Here is a 25,860-nt window from a genome sequence, read left to right as displayed (position 1 = left end):
TGAGTAGAAAGAATATGCTCTTGAGTTTGGGTTTAGAAATCTCCAGGGATCTGATAAGTTGTGATCAGTTGCAAACTTTGTAATTGTTTTTGCAGTGTTAGATGTCTTCAGCCATTATAATTTTATTAGTGTTCACATTGTGAATGGTTGCAAGTACATTTTGGATGAAGTCCCTATCATCCACATTTAGTTTGTAGCTATTTATCAAAATCACAAAGTTAAAGAAATTACCCATGATGATCACATGTTTTCCTTCAGGATCATATACTACAAATTAGATTGTTCTATGTATAAGAATTCCCACATTTCTAATTTTCTTTGTATAGCTGGAATGAAATATTATACCATTCCAGTCTCTCTGCAGCCGAAAACAATCCTTGCTTAATTACTCTTTTAGCAATTAGATCTGTTAGATGAGAGAATACTTTCTTTCTCTTTAATTCATGATTCAAACCTTTAACATGCCAGCTCACAAAGTTAACAGTCCAGTCATGAAGACATTGCTTCTGAACTTTTGTTGTCATTTTGTAGTCTAAACTTAAAATAAGACAGCTTTGACCTTAATTTCCAATTTTCCCAGGAGTAATTGCCATGAAGTCTATTGTTACGTTGGCACTTATAATTATAAGGATTAAAATGATAGATTAGAAATAACTTGCTGTTTTTCTCTCCCCCTCTAGTCCCCCCGCTCCCCATTTTGCCTCCCCACGTGAGGCTACACCACACTTAACAAAGTCCCAGTCCTCTGACATACCTAGCAGTGGCGTATAAGGATTAAAATATAGATATCTATTGACAATACAGTCCAAATACTATAAGCATACAATATATGCTTTCCTCTTAAGAGAGGAAACCCAGAGAATGATGTTAAACAGTAGCCCTGGATAAGCATAGTAATAGTAAGCCCTAATACAGTAAATAAAGGGTATAATGTTAAACAGTCTCCTTAACAAAAAAAAAAAATTACACATACATACATATACACATACTGTATAATAGTAACTAAAACATAAACAAAAAGTGGCCGAGAAGGAAATAGGATGTATAATTACGATACCAGTATCATTGCCAGTGGATCAAACCGCTGGTAAGATCTTCTTTGCCATGCCAGGACAGGATGCGACTCACAGTCATATTTCAAAAAGTGTCTGGATCAGTTTTCTTAGCTCTTTTTCTGCTTCCTCCATAGAAGTAAAAATGTAGAGCTTGCCTTGAATGTCTACTTTCAGTTTGGCAGGATAAAAGAGGCTGTATATGATCTCGGCTTTCCATTTTAATGTTGTAAAATGTGGCACATTTAGCAGCTGTTGAGGGAGAGAAATTAGGGAAAATACGAAAATATGTTGTTTTCAGATATAATCTCTTATTTCTGTCTGAGAAGTAGCATTATATGCAATTTATATTGTAATTTTTCAAAACACACGATAAGAGTCCTAGGTTTAGAGGTATTTGATCCCCGTATGCGGTAAGATGGTGCTATGTCTGTGTCTGATTTGAAGTCCTCTCCAATTATTTTAGAGAATAGTTCAGCTATGAATTTTGCTGGGTTTGGATTTTCACAATTTTCAGGGAGACCCTCGGTTCTAATATTATTCCTTCTGCATCCATCTTCCAGTGCAGCATGTCTGGCTCTGAGTACTTTGCATTCAGAATTTGTAGCCATAGCTTTTCCGTCAGCGGTAGATGCCAGTTGTTCAGCTATTTCAGTTCGAGTCGTGAATGACTTAGTTGCATTTTCCTGTATTTGTTTCTCAATTTTTTCTAGGATACCTTTAAAGGTTGCCTCTAAGTGATTATTTAAACATTTTTCCTGGTCTTTAATATCCTGAAACAGCTTCTCATTTGTCTTTTGTATGTCCTTTATTTCTTTCCTTATATCTTTATTTCTTTCTTTATATCTTTCTTTAAATCATTCTTGAGCTCCTTTATGTCTTGAGCGGTAGCAGTGGCCATTGCAGCGATCATTACCTTCAGCTCAGACAGATTGTTTTGGTCTTCTCCGTGCTCCATGGGTGAAGTGGCAAGCCCCGTTAAAGTGGATGTTCCCGGCTCACATGGAGTAGTTGACAACACGGAATGTAAGGCCATTTTCAGTTTCAATGAATCTTCTGGAATCATTGAGCTATCCTGACCAGACCCGCTTGCACATTCGTTCCCACTAGAGACGATGCAGCAGTGCCAGGTCCCGGGAAATTTGTGCTTTTGCCTATCTGTTCCAGGTCAGTCTCTGAAAGGCCATACCTTGAGCTTAGACTTGATGCCTGTCTAGGCTAGGATGAAGCATTAGCCATCTTTCCCGTTTCTTTCTGAGCCCTTTTCCTGCTGCTCATGTTTATATATGCTTGCATATACTGTAATTGAATTAGTTAACATGGTCTTAAAAACCTTACCTTTAACCTTCACATTGATTCTTCAATCACACAACACTCCTGATATTTTCTTCCAACTGTTCCATTCAGGATAACTCTTCGAGTTATCTCTGAATGTAATTCTCCATCTTGGGCTACCACTAATCCCAGGTGTTTAAATTTATCCACTCTTTTCAATAGCTCTCCCTGCAGGCTGAATTCTGAACAATACAACTCAAATATTCTGTCTTCTTCTGATTTATCTTCAATCCTCTATTTTCCAAACACTTCTCAATTCTTACAACTTTTTTTCCACATCCTTCTTTTCAGTGCTACATAACAATGTTATCAGCAAAAAACATGCAACTGGGGAGTTGTTCCATTATTTCATGACTCAACACATTCATAACCAAATCAAAGAAGGAAGAACTATGATAATTCCAGTAGGTTTGCAACAGGAATCAGTTTTTGTTACCTCAACACTGCTTTTAACCAAAGCCAACAGGCAGTTTTAATCACAGTATGTGTGTTATGCGGTTGTTGACTTAACACAAAATGTCTAAAAAAACCACATAATGATAAAAATTTTAGTGTAACTTTAGTGTAGTGTTACATTCCGTCTGCTCCCGCCCATAAAACTCATCTGGCACTCAATTCTGCAAGTTGGTTCCTTCATGCCTAAACTGTCATCCACCAGCTGAGTTTCTTAAAAATAGTTGTAAAAAAGAAGAATACATGAATGATTTAACATTGTTTAGCAATCACTGTGAACTGTACCAAATTTCCACTTTCTGTTCGAGCACGTCATTTTGTTTGCTCAAAATGTCCTCTTTTCATGAAAGACTGTGCTTTCAAGGTAGAGCTTGCTTGAATGCTGCAGTTGAGTTTTCACCTACCTACAAATGTGTATAAGTCATATGCACTTCACGCTATGCAGACATACAGTGAGCAAAAAATAAAAAAATATTAGCCATAATAATATATATAAAACACTGCATAGTCAAGTCAAGTTGTAGAGCATGCACTGGTACAGTGCGTTGCTGCACCCACTACACGACAAAACAACAAAGGATCCTGGTTTGCAACCCCCCAGGTAGACAGGCGGTCCAGTCCCACCTTCCGGAAATGACCCTCTATATGCCGCAGCCAGGTGTTACATGGGCGACTCGTTGGACTGGTCCAGCCACTCGGGTCCCCAACAATGAGGATCTTATGAGCCGGATCACCCTCTGGGAAACACACCACATGGCCGTAGTGCCGTAACTGACACTCTCTCACAATGTAGGTAATGTGCCTCATTCAGGACTCCATGAGCAACCGCTCATTCGACACAAAGTCAAACCAACGGTACCCAAGGATTTTCCAGAGAGACACAGTACCAATGGAGTCCAGTCTTCGTCTCAGGTCACTGGATAGCGTTTATGTCTCGCAACCATATAGCAAGAAAGGAATCACTAGGACTCTAAAGACTTGGACCTTCGTCCTTTTGCATAGTTATCAGGAGCACCACACACCCCTTTCCAGCAACCTTATGACCCCCCATGCTCTCCCAATCCGTCTACTGACTTGATAGGAAGAGTCACCAGAGACATGAATGTCAATGCCAAGGTAAATAGACCTCTCGACAAGGTCGACACTCTCCACAAACAGACACACTGCTGATGGCTGAGCCCAAGAGGTCATTAAAGGCCTGGATCTTGGTTTTTATCCAGGATGCTCGCAAGCCCAGACAATCAGACTCCTCGCTCAGTCTCTTAAGCGCCCCGATCAGAGCCTCCATTGACTCTACGAAGATCACAGCATCGTCAGCAAAGTCAAGATCCATGAATCTTTCTTCACCAACAGATGCCCCACTGCCGCTGGACCCCACGACCTTGCCCAACACCCAGTCCATATAAGCATTGAACAGAGTAGGAGCAAGAACACACCCCTGACAAACCCCAGAATCAACTGGGAAAAACACAGAGGTCCCGCCTCCACTCTGCAGAGCACTCGCAGTACTAGTGTGTGCAGGCTGACCATGATATCCAGCAACCTCGAAGGGATCCCACAAGCCCGCAGGATGTCCCACAGGGAAGCTCAATCAACTGAGTTGAATGCTTTGCAAAAATCGACGAAGGCTGCAAAGAAACTCTGCTGATATTCACGTTTGCGCTCCATGAGAATCCTCAGTGCCAGGATGTAGTCGATGGTAGACTTCTTAGGTGTAAAAGCAGACTGTTTCGGTCACGAGTAGGTGAGCAAGCGATCACGGATCCTATTGAGGACGACCCTAGCAAGGACCTCACCCGGCACCGAGAGTAGTGTTATCCCCCTGTAGTTGCTGCAGTCCAGGCGATCACCCTTCCCTTTCCAGATAGGGATGACAAGTCCCATTTTCCAGTCAGTTGGGATGATTCCAGTCTCCCAAATGGAAGCAAAGATTGCTTAAAATGCCAGGAGGACAGCCTTACCACCAGCCTGGAGAAGTTCACCCCGGATACCACAGATTCCTGAAGCACAAAAATGTTGCATGCTCACACCTTGCAGGGAACATTGGTTGAGGTATAGCAGTTACATGCTGCTAAGCTTAGCTTATCCAGTATGTATGCAGCAAACTCAGGGCTGAAGCGTCTCCCATGGATCATTGTAAATGAAATCTCTCTCTTGGAATCTTAAACCAATAGTTTTCTATTTTCTAGATCTATTGTATAAATGTTTTGTATTTCCAGCATATTTCTGCCAGTAGACAACTGTAATGACTTTTATTGACAAAAGAACCTGTCAACGTTAATGGAACATTTTGCATCTTCTTATTGCTTGAATATCAGTATGCCAATAGTGAGAAATGTAGTGATAAGCAATAAGTAAATTAAAACAAACAGCTGTAGAGTATGAGAAAAAACGTAGTACTAACAATATAAACAAATATAAATAAAAAAAAAACAACACATTCTCCCCAGTGGCCATACATTAATTAGTATAACTTTTATTACCAGTGTCTTTGCTGACAAATAACTGATAGAATTTTCTGGTTTCTTAAAAAAACAATGCATCTTACTTTGCTTGAGATGTATCCATGTGGAAATTTTCCTGTATTATAGAAAATGTCTGCCATTTATGTTGGACAAAAGAGTCACAGGTACATTTTCTGTATAGCTTAGACACTCATCACTCTTGTCAACATGCTGCAGTCTTTTACTGAAATTTACTGGCTGTAATTTAGAGCCACTCTTTTTTCCAGTTGTGTAGTCAATCTCCTTTTCACAGTTTTCTGATTACTACAAATTTTTTTTCACCTATCAGAACAGCAACTAAGTGTGCCTCAACAGTGCATAAAACTTGGAAAATCCATTTCCTTAAAATGTCCAATACAGCTTACATGCACATTTAAAATGTCAACATTGAAAAACATCAATTTTGGAAATATTTTTAAAATACATGTAGCAATGAGTGTGATAAATTCACACATGTAATTAATTCTGTGTATTTGCTGCTCTTTTACAAAGTGACAAAATTTTTTGCATTGGTGTTGTGGCCGGGTGCAGGAATGACAGGTTGTGGAAGGATAAAAGTTGGGACACCAATGGGGTTGTCCCGTTTAATCAAACAAAAGTGCAACAAAAAAAACACATATTAGAAATTTACACCCAGCCCTTAGGCAAAATATTAACAAAGGTATTCAGCTCATAGCCGCAGAAATACAGGTCGTTTCACAGGAACTGAATCCGGCAGGTCGCTTTAATTGTAAAAGACGACTCCTTCCAGGCAGCTGGGTTTCTTATAGCAGATAAACCAGAAAGGGTGGGGTTAAGTGTCCTCACTGGGTGATTACTTGGAGCTACAGGGAGAGAAGGAGAAGAGAATGTTAGCAGCAATGCCCCCTCTCATCCTGGCAGGTTATCATATGCCTTGACTGAGCCCATGAGGAGATTCTTCAATGTGCATTTGTGGCAATATAAATTTTGCTGCAAATATGCAATAAATTATGTATTTTCAAAAATGTTAAAAACCTGTGGCATTTTGCAGCAACAAAATATTATGTACTTTTGCAAGTAACATTGCAGATTGCATTGGCAGTCCAAGATTATGTCTAAGTTCAAACGCCATAGTAACACACCATAATAACATGACATAGTTTTGTATGCTTTCCCCCAAATAATGCATGTTTATCACTTTTAGCTCTGCCTCTCCCCATCTTTAAATATCTGATAATTAATTAAGGTGCAGAGTATTGACCAAACAGGCTGATTTTAGTGGTGAGGAAAATACAATTCTATATCTTTAGGTATGAAATATTAGAGCTGTCAAGTATAGTGCATATGTCAACAAAAGGGAGCAGTTTTTGATTGTGAGATATTGGTTGAAAAATAATCAAGCTTTTAGAATTCTTCTAGTGTGTGCGTTTGCAACAGAAAAAAAGACTAAAAAAAAGATATGTAAGCATCAGTTGTAATCTATAAATAGTTTACAATTTATATACTATAGGAAATCACTCTTTTTTTACAAGGCAGATTAAGCCTTAACACAGGCCCCTGGATGTTAAAGCTCAAAAAACACACCTTCACTTTAGTTCTCCATTAGGCACACACATATACTCAAACATTGTCAATAATAAATCAATTACAGGGACTGAAGTAGGAAAAAAAAATCTCATACATTGGGTCACCTTCACCTTCCTTGTTTGTTCATAAGTGTATTACAACAAATATAATAAGCAAGTTGATGAGTGTAACATCACATCTATGGGAAATCACCTTTTAGTTAACGAACATCTTAACATTTTTAAAAGGACTTGGCCACTCTGTGTGGCAAAATGGTGATATGTAACTAAATGTTTCAGTTTGCATATTTGCACCAACTAAAATACAAGACTATTCTTTCAAATTTTGCGTTGCTTGGTTCATCATGTTTCCTGCAGTGGCCTCATTGTCCTCCCATTACTGTTCACGACTATGTCAGTGTTATTTGACACCACAGAATGTTCTGTACGTTGCTGCTAGAAGCAGCGATATTAGCCATTCCTAATCTGACTTTCTATAAGGTCATTCTCCTTATTCTCAGCTACAGTATTTATGTCTTGTTCAAGTCATTTTGTTTTTTTGGTTTATTTTTTTAATCTCAAATATATTTATCACCAAAATGGCATCTTTTTGTTTCTACCTTTTTATAAATTTTTGGGCTTTTCACTACAACAGTGGACTCACATTCTGAATGAACATCCATTTGAAGTTTTTCTTCTTTGTGGCATGGTAACATATCAAATGTAATATCTCATTCTAAGTAACCTATTAGACACCTGCTCTGATCTTGAACCACACAAATTAACCAACCAGAACTCCTTTGCAAGCAGAGCACCTAAGTCACCTTGAAGGTAGATCCAGCCATGGTTTTGTTTCTCACCTTCCATGCAGTGCACCCAAGATAAACTCTGGCTGCTCACAACACTGAAATGGCTTAAGCATGTCCAGGATGATTAGATGGACAATGGAGTGTAGTATTCATCCCTCCACCTACCCCCCCAAGAATGTTGCCTTTTGCTCAGAACTTTATGCTTGGATGTAGCTAGCTTTGTTTCCCAAATTGGACATTTTAGTGGGAAATTGAATTTTTTTGTTGTTGTCTTTTACCTCTTTATTCTTTACAATGTGTAGGACATTTGATATTATGACAACTCAGATTTGTTTTGCTTTATGTACCCATTGAAAGTCTCCAGTCAACTGAGTTTTCTGCAGATGTGGCTTATAAAGATGTATTTATTCATGTTTTTACATATATGTCATTATCTTCACAGAATGAAGGATAAAGCAGTGAACATTATAATTAGAATCTCTGGTTTTACTATAGTGTAAGCTATGGATATTCACTTGTGACCATGGAGGGCTTGCACTAACTGCTAGTTTTCATTCCGGCCAGTTCCAGTTTCCTAATTAGCAGACAGCCCTCAATGATAATCAATGTTGGTATTTAACTGTATTGCTTGGGAGGATCCCAATGTAATTACAATTTGTCTTGGAAGAATGAAAGCACCAGCAAGCAATACAGTATACACAGTTAAATACAAAGTTTCATTATCAGCCATGACAGCCACTGTGGCTCTCCAGGGCCATTAGAGAAGATCCTTAGTATACTGAAGTTGTCTGGATACAACATTTTATCCAGTGAATTGGAAGATGGCAGCCAGTAGAACTGTACTTGACTTTTCTATAGGAAAATTCTATTAGCTTAGTGGCAGTTGTTAGTTAGCTTTCTGTGGCATTCTTTGTGATTTAAGAAACCATCCATTCTTATTTTGCATTTTTTTTCTTTTTAAAATGCATGTTAAAACATTCTTACTGTTTCAAAATTAAAGCATAACAAATTGAAGTAATTCTTTGATTACACACAAAAGCATACCAATATTTTACCATCTTACATTAACCTATCATGCTAATAGGGAAAAAGTGAGGCACCTGATAAAACTGAACTGAACTTAAATCATTCCTTCAAAAGCTTAAAACGTGCAGGCAGCTGAAATAATCTTATATGGAAATGAGGAGAATTTGTACTTTCTACTCTGCTAAAAGCTAGGAAGGGACTTGAACCTCAGCCCCCTGCAGAGGTGTAAAGCAGTGGCTCAAAGTACTGTGTCATCGTGCCATCCATGTGTGAGTGTGGAGAGGGAATGCTGTAATGGATTGTTTTGTGCCTTACACTCCATGCTGCCAGTATAGGCTGCTGACCGCACAACCCTGCATTGGATGCAGAAGATCTGATAATGATTTGTTGTTTCTCTACCCTTGGATGTTATACCGTTTTCAGTTTTTACTCACATGCTTCTGTGGCCTTCTGCCAACTAACCACATGACTTGACATTTTCTGCTTAAACTTATTTTAAGTGGAAGATGTTTATTCTGTGCATGGCCAGAAGCAAACACCTGCTGAAGTAACACCTGCTAAAATGACTTCTAATGAACCCTACTTGACTTAAAGGAGCAATCAGTAGTATAATTATAGTAATTCCAATTGATTAATCACAAGCCAGAAGCATGTGAACCATAAATACTTTTTTTTTTCCTTTTAGCAGGAAAAAAAACAGAAATAACAGCAGAAATACAGTTGGAGGTCATAAAGCACACATGTAGGCATTAACAGGGCAAGTACTGAAACACGTAACAGTAAAAGCCATTATCAGAATTAACGTAAGGATTTATTTAGTGGCCTTCTGTATTTCATTATACATAAATAATATTTATATATAAATAATAATTCAAAATATTCTGTCACCTTGTTTTACCGTGTACCTAAAGTGTGTATAATAATGCAATAATGTTATAGCCCAAGGTGTATTTTTATTATTATTCTAATTTTACCCTTTGCTTTTGTAGACCTTATTTATTTATTTGTTTTACATTCCTCAGCTCTGTTATTTAAAATATAACACATCATTTGCTTTTGTAGTCTTTTTTTTTCTTTTTCTTATGCTTTTAATTTATCCAGTGTAGTCTACAAAACATATCAATACACATGAATATTTATATTCAAACACTCCAACATGTGGTAGAATCTGAATTTTGTAACTGGGACATTACCCATTTATTTCTGCTTGGAAGCCCCATAGCTGCTACATCCCTACCCGTGCAGGAATGGGTGGAAAGTGGACATCGGAACATCATACACTTGCTTCACATGAAGTGTAATCGAGCAGCTGTCAACCTAAGAAACTATACACAACTAGGCTTCTCTTGGCTTTAAAGGAATATGCCACCCCAAAAGGATATTTTTGTATGTTATTTACCCCATGTAATAGTGATTACCAAGAGAAAAATTAAATTTCATGTGGAACAGCCATCACTAAAACACAGCATTTTTGGGAGGAACAATCCTTTATAGAGAGGTCAATGTTTTATTTTTTTGTTTTTTGTGGCATCATTTAAGAGTTGTGTAAACTTGTACATCTTACTGTTTTGGAGTACTAATCATCATTATCATGAATCACGCTGATTGCTCATGTACAATACAATTTAACACTTTGCCCATTGCACAAAAATGGAAAATGTATTCATATTCATTAGCATTACTGCTTTATGTGCTGAGTACTTACATTCAAGTTCTTATACAAGGACATTACCTTTCAGACATGAATACACCTACACAAAACAAACACATTTCATGATTCCTTTTGCATGCACATTTTTTGTTTTCTTTTTAACTGTGTTTGCAAGTTTTACATAAATTTTTAGCATACCAAAAGAATAATTTCATCTAGTATCCGGTCGCTGCACTGTAGCAGACCTCTCAGTGAATCTCTCCGTGTTTTGTACCTGCTTTTTGTTCTTAAACCTTATACTAAATCATTTGCCACTACTAGCTTAGAAATACAATGAAAGCATGCTTCACCAGTGGGAAGTCTACTGTCCTGACCCATAAACCTGGCTGATATACAGTGCTCAGCATAAATGAGTACACCCCACTACATTTGTCAGAAAACCTTTAGTTTCCTTTCAGTATCAACATTTTCTATGAGATACTGTACTACAAAATACTCCCACAAATGTGGGCCATTGATTGCAAACAAGATTTGTTAATTTGCACACACAAAAAAGTGATTTTCCTAACAAATTCATTCAAGCCCATGTTGAAAAAAATAAGTACACCCCAATTATAGTCTTAGGTGAAAAGCCACACTTAAGACTACAAAATTCTAATTAACAGGCATTCAACCACGGGTGAGTCTAATGATTCATTTAAGAGGTGTCCAGCAGACAGGTGACTATAAAAGGGCATTACTTAACAAAGAAAAGCCCTTCCCATTTCATGCTGCCAGCAATGGCTCCACATAGAAGAGAAATGTCAAAAAATCTGAGAAAGGAAATCATTACTTTACACAAAAAAGGTGAGGGCTACAAGAAGATCAGCAAAGCTTTACATATCGGTCAAAATACTGTAGCAAAAGTGATCCAAAAATTTAAGAAAGATGAAAGTGCAACCATCTTACAGAGATGTTCAGGCCATCCACGGAAGTTAACATCTCGACAGGAGCGTCTTCTGATGAGAAGTGTTGAAGAAAATCGCCATGCAAGTTCACTGCAGTTAGCTAAAGCAGTAGAAAGCCAAACTGGAGTGACCGTTTCCCGTGACACCATACGGCACACACTGCAGAGGAATGGCATGCATGGGTATCGTCCACGAAGGAAGCCTCTCCTAAAGCCCATGCACAAAAAAGAACGCCTAGAATTTGCTAGGGCCCATGCTGAAAAAGATGAAGACTACTGGGACTTTATGCTCTGGAGTGATGAGACAAAGATCACTGTTTTTGGAACTAATGGTTTCAAAACTGTATGGCGTCGTAAAGGTGAGGATTTCAAAGAAAAATGCATGGTGCCTACAGTGAAACATGGTGGTGGCAGTGTCCTTATGTGGGGCTGCTGGTGTTGGGGAGCTGCATTTCATTGATGGTATTATGAACTCAACAATGTACTGCTCTATACTGAAGGAGAAGATGCTGCCATCACTCCGTACACTTGGTCGTCGTGCACTTTTCCAACACGACAATGATCCAAAACACACATCTAAAGCTACTGTTGCATTTCTGAAGAAGAATAGGGTGAAGGTGATTGAATGGCCAAGTATGTCTCCTGATCTGAACCCAATCGAACACCTGTGGGGAATTCTGAAGCGACAAGTTGAGCATCACTCTCCATCCAGCATCCAGGCTCTAATAGAGGTTATTCTTGAAGAATGGAAAAAGATGGATGTTGCAATATGTCACTTGTTAATTCCATGCTTAGAAGACTTGGTGCTGTCCTTAAAAATCACGGTGGTCATACAAAATACTAGATGTAGTAGTTTTTGTTGCGGGGTGTATTCATTTTTGCTTCAACCAATTTGAGTAAAACTGAAGATTTTGTGATCTAAGTTATATTATTAACCTTAATTTCATGTTATGGAGTTAAACAAGTGTTCAATAAAGCTCAGCCTTGTGAAAATTTGGGAAATCATTCTTTTGTTCTGATTAAATTCGTACTTTTTAAAGGGGGTGTACTCATTTATGCTGAGCACTGTAACTCGGGAGCCAGAAGGTGAACACTGGGCCAGGTTATAAATGACTGTCCCAGCTATCATCTAATGAGAGTCATGAATTAAACTGGACTAAAGGCAGCCATGTGTTTTGGTTAGAAGGTAGTGGGTCTATCTATCTATCTATCTACCTGTCTGTCCAGCCGTCCAATATTTAGAACCATTTTAATCTAAGGTGGATCCCCACTCTGACAACATTAAATGTAAGACTAGAATCTTCACCATTTATTGTAAAATACAACATCTTGGACTGAGAGAGAAAAACCAGAGTACCTACAGGAAAACTCACACACAGGGAGAACAATTGGACTCATAAGGGACAGTAGCATTTAACCCTAGTATTCTGAATCCATGAGGTTGTGCTATCTATGCCTTTGTCCTCATTAGTGAATTAAAGCAGTCAATGTGTAATTATGCCCAGTAGGTCAGTTTAGATATTTGTGCATACATTTTTAGGTGATTGTGTTTCTCCTCTTTGTCCACGCATTTACATTATTTTACCCAGACATTAAAGTGGATTTAGGGCTGCAAAGTTTAAGGACTTAAAGTTTTACTTGCAAACACTTTACTCTGTATAATTGTATAGATATTGCTCAGTACTTCCTTACAGAGAAATTGAGCGTTGCAGCTAAGTACTAATTTTTTGGATCAGTCCTATTGATATTTAGAGCTTGGCAATTTTTCCATCATATGAGCTTTGTGTCTGTAGCCTAAATAAAATGAATGGTAGTTGTCCTGGTCTATGGATCTTAATGAGTTCACTTTGTTATATTTATGGGATGCTCAACCATTACACATTACAAGTCAGATGTCTGATTTACAGTATTACATTACTTACACTGTGCAAAGAAGGCCTCCAGCTCCACTGTTTCACATCCTTGCTTTAAATATGTAATCCTTTTTTTATGTTGCACTCACTATACAGTACAGCCTGTCTATGCCTCATGTTTATCATTAAAATTCTAGTTCTGTTTAGACTATCAGTCTGGCACCGGTTTAGTTTGACCTGTCTTTCTAACTTGTATTATCATGCTTCTCTTAATAAGGATCATTGTTTTATTTAATATTCTTCTGAATTGTTCTTTTAAGTGGTACTGTGAACAATGGCAAGTAAATTGTAGAAAGATAACAGGAAAAGTGACATGATTTAGCTTTGAAAGAAAAATTATATTTTAATAGTCAAGGTTGAAAACAAATAATTGGCTTAGGAAAAACATGCAAACTATTGTCAGTGCTGTTGCGAATATTCTTAACATAGGGTAAAAACACAATGGCATTAAAAATACATCATTTACAATATGTCTGTACCAGTAGATGGGCTCATTGTGATCAATTGTCCCTTATTGTAAAAACAGGATTATTTGACAGTGTTTTGGTGGGGTGGAGATGGTGTTGTGGTAATGGTTTAATAATGAGTCAGAGCAATGTCTTGTGAAATGTAATCAAGCGGCAATTAAAATGTTAATTTCAAAAAATAAATGTAAAGAATACACACGTAACAAACTACAGCACTGTGCTTTGCAAGCTTTTCAGTGCTCCAAACAGGTTTTACTGGATGCCACTCTTCCCAGCCATGATTGGAGAGCTTCTGCCTTTAGTCGCACTACCCAGTTAATGATCTTATTTATTTTTTTATTATTCTTAACCAATAATAAAAAGCAATGATTTTTAAGGTGAATATTATTTTTTGTAATCTGTTATAGCTTCTATATTTTGGACTCTGTTTCAATTTAAAACCAAACGATAAAGGAAAGCACAACATTTAAAAGAGGCTATTTGCCAGTCTTGCTTCAAAAGAAAGCCTTTAAAGTTTCAAAGACACTTGTGCACCAATTTATGGCTGACCAAGTTGTGGCAATTCGTACTTATGGCCAACTTTGACTCTAATGAGCAGGTATAAATAATAGATGAGCTGGCACTTTCCTTTTACGAGTGATCTCTTCAAACCAGCTACACTGCTTGAGCTTTCCCCCATGAAGTATTCTTTGGTCAGTGCAAGGCACCAACAAATGAATGACAGGTTATCCCCATGATTTAATGAACTCCACAAAGCACCTATATGTGAACAACTAATGGGCAAGGTCACATGAAGTACCAATCAAACTCCACTCTGGAGGGTCCTGCACGGCACTTCTAAACTGCTGTATGGGAGGGTGAGTGAGCGGCAGTTAAAAAGAGCTGTGAGGCACACTGCAAAAAGACCACCGAGACACGAATATCAGTTTGTGCTACTCTTTACCAGCAATTAATATTTGTATACCAGACTCAGAGAGCCTCAATTGCAATGACCTTGTACACTCTGTGACCGACATGAACAATTTGAAATGCGGCCAAATGGAGCCTTAGGCCGACACATGACTGTGTAAACAACCACAGTCGCTCTGATGCTTTTGCTGAGTTGATGTCCTGTTCATTGTCAGCATCACCTCCCTCATCTGGGGCATAATGTTTATGATTCAATAATTAATATTTACAACTTTTCATCTTTTATTTACTTATTTGCTAGTTATATACTACTGTTTGCAGTAAAGTGTTCATTTAAATCATAATTCGCAGTCTTTAACTAAAAAAAAAAAAAAATCACATTGTTATAGTAGTTAATATTCCATATTGTTGTTACTGAAGTGGGTCCTCCCTGCATGGAGTTTGCATGTTCTCCCCGTGTCTGCGTGGGTTTCCTCCCACAGTCCAAAGACATGCGGGTTAGGTGGATTGGCGATTCTAAATTGGCTCTAGTGTGTGCTTGGTATGTGGGTGTGTTTGTGTGTGTCCTGCAGTGGGTTGGCACCCTGCCCGGGATTGGTTCCTGCCTTGTGCCCTTTGTTGGCTGGGATGGGCTCCAGCAGACCCCCGTGACCCTGTGTTCGGATTCAGCGGGTTGGAAATTGGATGGATGTTACTGAAGTGATTTGCACGGTTTAAATAAAATATTGTAATATTTGTTTAAAAAAGAAATCTCACTGCTTTTTAATATAAATATATGAAAACAATTTGTTTAAATGTCAAAAATGCAAAACAATACCTTATACACGCTCCCTATGGAGAAAGTTGGTATAACTATTCTCAACCGTTTCTGTTTCTGTTAGATAAATGGCCTACTGGCAGTTAATGTTCACAATTATCTCTACATTGTGCTTTTCCAAACACACAATTTAATAAAACAGCAGACTCCTAACAAGATTAAAAATTGGTTTCTCTTTTGGCTCAGGGTAATGGTCTGGTTAGGAGCTTTATAGAGCAGAATCCAGTGATCAACTCCTGTGCAAGTCAGTGCAAGCTGATGTGGACAGCAAATTGCTCGGTGTATGGAGCCAAGGCTTTAATGACTGTATGCCATTGTGTCCTTTTAACGTCAGTTTTGAAGTTGTCATTAATGCAGGTGCAATGGGGTGCAATTAATTGAATGTTTAGTAATGGGCAGATGTTATATAAAGTGTTCAGGATATTTATCATTGGCAAAGTTGTTCTTGTTTGAATAATTAACCAATCTGTTACAGCATTTGAACATTTGATTTACCTTCCATAAAGACATCAGTTTTCCTTAGAAATAATGGGCACTTTCTTGAGAAAACATCAGCATGATGGGAGCAAAAGAATTAGACAATGATAGATGTTGTCATAAATCATTTCTCCATTTATTTTTACATTTATTTATTCCAATTTACAGTTACAGAGAGATCAACAATCTCCTGGAAACACCAGTCATATATATCCATACCAGGACATTCTATACTTGCCTATTACCTCATCTGGAGTATTTTCAAAATTTGGGAGGAAACTTGAATATCTGCTAAAAACAATACTGACATGAGGACAAAATGCAAAAGTCATCAGACAGTGATTATGTTAGCTGTTCCAGGCAGCTTGGTTAGCCACTGTGCTAATGTGACACCCTGCATTTGGGCTGAATTATGAATGAAAATTGATGAATTTAGGCTTCATCCAGTGTGCCTATAATAATTCTCTTTTAGCTGGCACAAAGCTTTGTGTGTGCTGATGATTTCCTCGTCCCCATGCATTCATGCTCCGTGATGAGAATTGTAGTCCTTGTGTCTAGGCTGTTTTTTAAAAATACTCCTCTTCCATTGCAACCTTATTTTCTGATATAACATATACCCAGTATTTTAAATTGGATCAATGGTAAGGTACATGCAGAATTTTGTGAAAATTGGTTTAGCAGTTTTCCCGGGATTAGCAAACAAACAAACAGATAAACAAGGAGATGTCCAAATGGCGTATGATTTTATCTATATAGATTGTGCAAAAGTATTCATATAGATGAAACAATTACAGTACAACAGAAAATTCCAGACTTGCCCATCAGGTTTGGAAGGAAGAGATGGTAGAATGTTTTCAAAAGGTGAGGGGCATAAATGTCATTTACCTGTACCCATTACCACTCTTACAGTCATTAACCATTCCATTGAACAATATAGTAAATATTAGTAGTCTGTTGTTTAGAATCTAAAATATTCTGTATTTAATACTCCTGCCTCAACCGGGAGAGGAGTAATGAGGTTTAGAATATTTACAAGAATGCACAGGTATGAAGATATATGAAACAAGGGGTATATATGATAATGGCTGGGCAAGGCCAGCTTGTAAGAAACCAGACCAATGTATTTAGGGTGTTTCTAGGAGCTACAGTAATTTACAGGATGGGTCCTGCATTGTGAGGCTCACCTTTTATTGCACTCTAAATTCTGGAGGGGTACTGCATCTCTGCTCTGAATTCAGTTCAGACCAATTTCCGGTTTGGAAAAGTGAGTTGATTTTTTTATTAATAAGATTTTCACTTTAATATTTGTCACTTGCTTTTTTTTTTTTTTTAAATAAACCTAACTCTTTGTACATCAGTGATTCCAGCCATGCCTGAATACTGGTTACAGATTATTGTAGCTCAGACAGTGTAGGCTTTTGTAAGTGTAAAGTTCCCTCTAGTGGCACCTTTATAAAATGCACTATAATAATTGCAATGCTATTAGCATTAAAGCCAAACATGTTAACTATACCACACATTACAAGCAGATTCAGAAAATGAATAACTATAGCACTGTTTCTGATACTAAACACACCAAATGAGCAAAACTGATATTAGCGTTTTATCACCAAACTAGTATTGTACCAGCGCTATCTATCTCTCCATTTTCTAACCTGCTTATCCAGTTATGAATTGTCGGAAGCCGATGCCTATTCCAGTAGTATCTTCACAAAGCTGAGCTTAAAGAGATGCTGGTTTGTCTTAGGGCCTACTCTCACTCACCTTTGGCCAGTACAGAGTTGCCATTTAACCTAACACTAGCATCTTTGGTGGTGGCTCTGAGGCTAGGGATCTGCGCCAGAAAATGGAAGGTTGCCTGTGCAAATCCCATAAATGTCAGAAGTGACTCTACTCCGTTGGGCGCTTGAGCAAGGCCCTTAACCTGTAAATGCTTCTTCTTGGGTATGACGTTAACCTGCCTCCAGCCCTTTAAGCAGGTCCTCCAACTTGCAGGGAAAAACTGGCACTCCAGCCACTCCACAAAACCTCACACTGTTTCATTCTATTCAAACTAGTGTGGTGCTGAGGTGTCACCCTTTGCACAGCTGCACTCGGGTCCTAATTTGAGATCCTGAGGTGGTTCATCGTGTGGTAGGTGCAGCAATGTGCTGTATCAGTGCATGCACCCAACCTCAGCCTCTTGTGCTTTAATCAATTTTTTTTAATTCTGTAAAATGCTGCCCTGGTTTACTCCTGTCTCTCCTTGACCCCAAAACTAAAGTAACTGCCCTTAGTAGATGGAAATCTGCAAATATTCTTGTAGAGAAGCCTGTGTCATCTTTTAACAAAGCACAAAATAGTCTGCATGGAGAGAATTGTCATCTCCTCTTTGGTTAATGAGAGAAATGAAGCAGCTGATTGATTTCTGCAGTGCTGTTCTGCTCGACTGTTCATGCGTAGAGGAGACCTGTAGGTGAATCCCAGGAATTCAGATGTAATGCAAGGAAAGTGGAGTTTAAAGCAGACTGGTAAGGTACTGGTGAAACATGATTAGGAGATAACTGTGGTTAAACATGTACAGTGCATCTGGAAAGTATTCACAGCGCATCACTTTTTCCACATTTTGCTATGTTACAAGCCTTATTCCAAAATGGATTAAATAAATTTTTTTCCTCAGAATTCTACACACAACACCCCATAATGACAACGTGAAAAACGTTTACTTGAGGTTTTTGCAGATTTATTAAAAATAAAAAAACTTGAGAAAGCACATGTACATAAGTATTCACAGCCTTTGCCATGAAGCTCAAAATTGAGCTCAGGTGCATCCTGTTTCCTCTGATCATCCTTGAGATGTTTCTGCAGCTTAATTGGAGTCCACCTGTGGTAAATTCAGTTGATTGGACATGATTTGGAAAGGCACACACCTGTCTACAGTACAGGCCAAAAGTTTGGACACACCTCCTCATTCAATGTGTTTTCTTTATTTTCATGGTTTTATTTCAGGTGACTACCTGTTGAAGCTCATCGAGAGAATGCCAAGAGTGTGCAAAGGGTGGCTATTTTGAAGAAACTAGAATATAAAACATGTTTTCAGTTATTTCACCTTATTTTGTTAAGTACATAACTCCACATGTGTTCATTCATAGTTTTGATGCCTTCAGTGAGAATCTACCAATGTAAATGGTCATGAAAATAAAGAAAACACATTGAATGAGGAGGTGTGTCCAAACTTTTGGCCTGTACTGTATATAAGGTTCCACAGTTGACAGCTCATGTCAGAGCACAAATCAAGCATGAAGTCAAAGGAATTGTCTGTAGACCTCCGAGACAGGATTGTCTCGAGGCACAAATCTGGGGAAGGTTACAGAAAAATTTCTGCTGCTTTGAAGATCCCAATGAGCACAGTGGCCTCCATCATCCATAAGTGAAAGAAGTTCAAAACCACCAGGACACTTCCTAGAGATGGCCGGCCATCTAAACTGAGCGATCGGGGCAGAAGGGTCTTAGTCAGGGAGGTGATCAAGAACCCGATGGTCATTCTGTCAGAGCTCCAGAGGTCCTCTGTGGAGAGAGGAGAACCTTCCAGAAGGACAACCATCTTTGCAGCAATCCACCAATCAGGCCTGTATGGTAGAGTGGCGAGACGGAAGCCACTCTTTAGTTAAAGGCACCTGAAGGACTCTCAGACCATGAGAAACAAAATTCTCTGGTCTGATGAGACAAAGATTGAACTCTTTGGTGTGAATGGCAGGCGTCACGTTCGGAGGAAACCAGGCACCGCTCATCACCAGTCCAATACCATCCCTACAGTGAAGCATGGTGGTGGCAGCATCATGCTGTGGGGATGTTTTTCAGTGGCAGGAACTGGGAGACTAGTCAAGATAAAGGGAAAGATGAAAGATGACTGCAGCAATGTACAGAGACATCCTGGATGAAAACCTGCTCCAGAGCGCTCTTGACCTCAGACTGGGGTGACGGTTCATCTTTCAGCAGGACAATGATCCTAAGCACACAGCCAAGATATCAAAGGAGTGGCTTCGGGACAACTCTGTGAATGTCCTTGAGTGGCCCAGTCAGAGCCCAGACTTGAATCCTATTGAACATCTCTGGAGAGATCTTAAAATGGCTGTGTACCGACGCTTCCCATCCAACCTGATGGAGCTTGAGAGGTGCTGCAAAGAGGAATGGGTGAAACTGGCCAAGGATAGGTGTGCCAAGCTTGTGGCATCATATTCTAAAATATTTGAGGCTGTAATTGCTGCCATAGCTGCATCGACAAAGTATTGAGTAAAGTATGTGAATACTTATGTTCATGTGATTTCTCAGTTTTTTTATTTTTAATAAATTTGCAAAAACCTCAAGTAAACTTTTTTCACATTGTCATTATGGGGTGTTGTGTGTAGAATTCTGAGGAAAAAATGAATGTAGTCCATTTTGGAATAAGGCTGTAACATAACAAAATGTGGAAAAAGTGATGCGCTGTGAATACTTTCCGGATGCATTGTATATATTTTTCCTAAGAAAAAGGGTGTAGGGAAAGCCTACACTTTTAGCTTTTCAGTAATAAAATTAACAACATACCCCTAATTCTAATCAATTCTGTGTTTTTAGATACAGTTTAGTCAGTATTTTCACAAAGCCAGAAACTAATCATCCATCTACTGTATGTGCTGAACCTTCATAATTCAGTTTTTAGGACCATGGAGAGCCAGTGCTTATGGAAAGAGTATCAGGCACAAGACAGGGACCTATAGTGGATGAGACAGTAGTTCATCACAGGGACAACTCACTCACTCTTGCTGGCCTGATTTAGTGACCAGTTGATCTAACCTAAATAGCTTCAGGATTCATTAGTTATAAACTCACCCATTCTTGAAACCTACTTTATTATTTTAAGGATAGTAGAAGCCTTTCCAGGAGGAATTGGGTATACTAATGAACCCTAGATGGACAATCCATCACTCCTAAGGTATGATGCCTCATAAGGTGCCACATGAGAGGTTGGGCATCAAGTTAAAATAAGTGGGAGTTCAGGGTGATGTTTTTAGATGGGTGCAGAATTGGCTCAGACACAGGAAGCAGAGGGTGATGGTGCGAGGAACCTCATCAGAACTGGCCGATGTTAAGAGTGGTGTTCCACAGGGGTCAGTGCTAGGGCCGCTGCTATTTTTAATATATATAAATGATTTAGATAGGAATATAAGTAACAAGCTGGTAAAGTTTGCAAATGATACCAAGATAGGTGGATTAGCAGATAATTTGGAATCTGTTATATCATTACAGAAGGACTTGGATAGCATACAGGCTTGGGCAGATTTGTGGCAAATGAAATTTAATGTCAGTAAATGTAAAGTATTACACATAGGAAGTAAAAATATTAGGTTTGAATACACAATGGGAGGTCGGAAAATCGAGAGTACACCTTATAAGAAGGATTTAGGAGTCATAGTGGACTCTAAGCTATGAACTTCCCGACAGTGTTCAGAAGCCATTAAGAAGGCTAACAGAATGTTAGGTTATATAGCACGATGTGTGGAGTACAAGTCCAAGGAGGTTATGCTCAACCTTTATAATGCACTGGTGAGGCCTCATCTTGAGTACTGTGTGTGGTTTTGGTCTCCAGGCTACAAAAGGACATAGCAGCGCTAGAAAAGGTCCAGAGAAGAGCGACTAGGCTGATTCCAGGGCTACAGGGGTTGAATTATGAGGAAAGATTAAAAGAGCTGAGCCTTTACAGTTTAAGCAAAAGAAGATTAAGAGGTGACATGATTGAAGTGTTTAAAATTATGAAGGGAATTAGTAGAGTGGATCAAGACTTGTATTTTAAAATCAGTTCATCAAGAACACGCGGCCACAGTTGGAAACTTGTTAAGGGTAAATTTTGCACGGACATTAGGAAGTTTTTATTTACACAAAGAACGATAGACACTTGGAATAAGCTACCAAATACTGTGGTAGACAGTAAGACGTTAGGGACTTTCAAGACTCGACTTGATGTTTTCTTAAAGGAAACAAGTGGATAGGACTGGCGAGCTTTGTTGGGCTGAATGGCCTGTTCTCGTCTAGAGTGTTCTAATGTTCTAAAGGTCCAATTTATACTCACCAAGTGAACTAATCTTCATGATATGAGGAACAAACTGAGTACAAGAGGAGCGATGAAGCACCAGTGCTATCAATGACATCATGGATCTGCCCACAATATACTCTATACCTGCTTTAACCTCTTTGCCAATAACCCAGAGCATGACTCAGAGTTATGCAATTACAGAGAAAACTTAAATCAGACTCAGGGCGACGTGTCAATGATACACTTATAGTGTTAAGCCTGAATAACTCTCGGGATAGTATTCTGCTGTCCATCCATCTAGTGGCTGAAATAACATCATGTTTGGTTTTTTTTTAAAGGAATATTTCTATGCTTTCTGTTACTTTGTGATAAGTCTAAGGCAACTCATCAACATTCATGAGTGGGGTGGAGCCTTCAACAAACACAATGGCAAATAAAAGCCATAAAGGCAGTTTTAGAGCAAGCTGAAGCTGACCCATTACTTGAATGAAGCAATAGTGGTAACATTAATAACTATAACAATAATACATTTTATTTATATAGCGCCACCAATGCGAATTGGTCATCAGAAGTTGATACGATTAGTGAAACTGATGCATATGGCACTGTATGACACTGTATGACTGTGATATGGCCAGGGAACTCCGTTATGTAAAGCTTCACTATGGTGCAACAGTATTGAATGCAAAGACAAGAAAGACGTTAACTTCCTAAGCACTGTTCACAGTGCAGTATCTGTCAATGTTCATGTCAGTAGAAATGTGGAAGTCACCAAGTCTTGCACTATGGTAGTCTACAATAACACAAGGGTCAAATCAATGATGTGGACATGTGGCATTCTACCTTCACATGTGCAAGCAACACAAAAAATATAAGAAAAGTGCACAAAGAAACCTGCTTCTACAGTCCGATTGCGACATCAGCCTGTGCATTGGCTTCAAAACATATCACGTGAAGGACGTGTACTAAATCTGTATCAGTATATTAATGGATGCTAGACATACCTGTCCTACTGTATTTATGTTGACATTTTGGTATTTACATGCTTCTGTTAAATGTGATAACATTTTTTTCTGTTGAAAAATACAGTATTCATCATTTTTAAGGAGGTTAATCCAGTTGAGTAGGGTCATAGCCTATCCCAGCAGCATCGGATTCAAGGAGTTGCCAGCTAGTCTAACGTGCATTGGGAGATATGTGGAAATCCAGGGTATCTGAGGAAAAGCATGCAGACATGAAACACCTGACAGTAACCGTGGTCCACCACATCATTTGATATCCAGCTCAGGGTTTATGTTAGAGGAGTCAAGTACAAGGCAGCCTTGCCAGTCCATCAGTATTCACTAACAAACCCACAACAATTCCCAAAATCCTGTTTTTTAACTTTGTCATTCTGAGGTATTGATGAATTTAAATGATTTTAGCACAAGGCACAACATACAAAATGTGAAAAAGTAAAGGGGTCTGAATACTTTCTGAAGGCAGTGTAAGCTGCGAACATTCATTTTCTCACTTTTTGTCCACAGGGGAGGAGGACTCGGACTGGTTCTAGCCAGTGCTGGCTTTGGCATGATCACGGCCCCCATTATGGACCTTCACAATCAAAAAGGGTACTTTTTACACCATGTGATTTTCGCCTGCTGCACCCTCATCTGTATCATCTGCATTTTGCTGCTGCCAGAGAGTAGACATCAGAATCTCCCAGAGACCATTGCTGATGGAGAGGGTTACATGAGGCAGCCGTTACTGCCTCCAAAGAAAGGGGGGGAGCAGCCCCTCTTACTAACAAACGCCGAGCTAAAGGATTACTCGGGAATCCATGAGACTCCAGTTCATCAAGCAGCCTGCTTGGACAACAATACGGCAAACGGTGTTAAATCATCATGATGAGGAGCAGCCATGGATTACAAAAAAAGAGCAGAGGATTCATTTGCACGGCTCCAAGTACCATCATGAAACACAAACATGGAAGGGATTGCTTTGGATTTGTCCAAGGGTAGCTGCTATAGAGAATCACCTGTTTTACCTGTGAGACTCACTGAAACGTCTTCACTTGGACATACCATAAAAAGGAACAGGGTCTAGAGACACCAAATGGGATTTTTAAGAATTTCTTTCAGTTGTTAACTTTTTTTTTTTTTGGAGTTATGTCTGTCCCAGATGTCTCTGTTTAATGTATTGTGTGGAGCTGTGCAATAAAAGTGGAAACTGTTTTAGCCCTGGCCTAATGGCTTGATGCACAAGCGTGCTAATTATTTTTCGATTTGCTTCCTGGACGCTGACAAATGAAGCATTCCTCTTAAGTAAGTGATGGGGCACAGTGTTGGTGCTGTTGGATTGGAGCCATTAGATGAGAGACCACACAATGCATTAAATGCATCTTCAACTTGGCAGACTGGCTTAACCTTGGGGCTGAGGCTTTAAACACAAGAGCAGGTTGAGTTTTGGTACGCTTTTCGAAAAAGAAAATTTGCAACCACTCCAGCAAATTTGATTCAAGAGTAATGATGGACTTTATTTGTTTTCTAATATTGAGTAAAGACATTGAAGCTTCTGGTTGTGTGCCAGCCAAGCCGAACCATACTATGTAATGTCCTAGTTTACTTACGTGCGGTTAGCTTTTTAAGTAATTTATTTCAGAAACGCTGTTCTACGGGAATGTAAAGAAGATAAATTGTGTACTGTATTCAGTTAATGTTATTTTTTCTCCCAAGTTGTAAACCTAAAGCCACTTTGGACTCATTTCCAAGGCTTTCCCCCCACCTTTTGTTAGCATCAAGGGCAGACTGCTGTATCGTATTCATTGGAGGACACAGAAGACATGTAGCTGGCAGCTGTAGCTGTAGTTTGGAACAGGAAAGACTCCACCAGATAAAACTGTGTGACAAGGCCTTCTGCTCTAAGAGGACAGTAAGAAAGACTTAATGATGGTGCGTAACCCCTTTTTCATCACAAAGCACAATTTTTTGCTGGTGCTAAAAAAGTCAGCTTTAATTTTTAAACATACAATTGACATACTACCATGCAAGTTAGCCAGAGTAATTGTGATCTTCAAAATGAAAAATCCTCTTGATGAGAAGCACCCAAAGGGTGACCGCTGCCCCTCTGTTTGTAACAGAAGAGACATCAAAGGGGGATTGTAAAAATATGGTGAAGGATTTTATGTAGATATGTGTGTGATGAATGAATGACTGTGCAGTCTTAATTACTAGTACTACATTTTTTTTGACTTCTACTAAAGCATTTGTATATAAGCCATAAATGTTCAAATAAACAGGTTTATTTATTGATGGCTAATTGTTCATGTGTTTTACTAATTGAAAACCAAAACATTTCATAAGATGTTTCTCCTGCCTCTCGTCCTTCTTTTTTTGTTTGTTTTTTATTTATTTTTATTAATTTTATTACAATCCATACAAAGCAATCAAGTTTTTACAAAAAGAAGAATTATTTTAAGAACAGATCGATCCCCACCCCTGAGAGAGAGAGCAAGCCAAACTACGTTAAATTTAAGGCTTGTAAACATACCTAAATTAATAAATTCTCTGTGCTTTATTAACTTATTTTAAAATATTACTGATTAGATCCTGCCATGTTTTGAAAAAAGTCTGCACAGATCCTCTAACTGAGTATTTGATTTTTTCCAATTTCAAATAATATAACACATCAGTTTCCACTGACTTAAAGAGGAGAGTTTGGGTTCTTCCAGTTTATCAGAATAAGTCTGCGTGCCAACAGTGTAGTGAATGCAATCACAATTTGTTTGTCCTTCTCCACTTTAAGACCCTCTGGAAGAACCCCAAACACAGCTGTTAATGGGTTAGGAGGGATTGTGAGTCCAAGGCTGTCTGAAAGGTAATTAAAAATTTTCTTCCAGAATAATGTTAATTTGGTGCAGGCCCAGAACATGTGACCCAGTGAGG

General features: G+C 38.7%; 1 protein-coding gene across 1 annotated transcript in view; it reads left to right on the top strand.

The window, feature by feature from the left end:
* Window positions 1-25,227, top strand: part of LOC120529556 (solute carrier family 22 member 23) — a 218,734-nt gene extending 193,507 nt beyond the window's left edge. The window contains exon 10 of the mRNA XM_039753451.1: window positions 23,464-25,227. Coding sequence (XP_039609385.1) covers window positions 23,464-23,824 — 361 coding nt within the window. The 3' untranslated portion in view covers window positions 23,825-25,227. The remainder of the gene's footprint in view (window positions 1-23,463) is intronic.
* Window positions 25,228-25,860: the final 633 nt, after the last annotated feature.

This window comes from Polypterus senegalus, chromosome 5, assembly GCF_016835505.1.
Source record: "Polypterus senegalus isolate Bchr_013 chromosome 5, ASM1683550v1, whole genome shotgun sequence".
Lineage (NCBI taxonomy): Eukaryota > Metazoa > Chordata > Cladistia > Polypteriformes > Polypteridae > Polypterus > Polypterus senegalus.
Note: the sequence above shows the minus strand (reverse complement) of the source record. Positions and strands in the feature narration are given on the sequence as shown.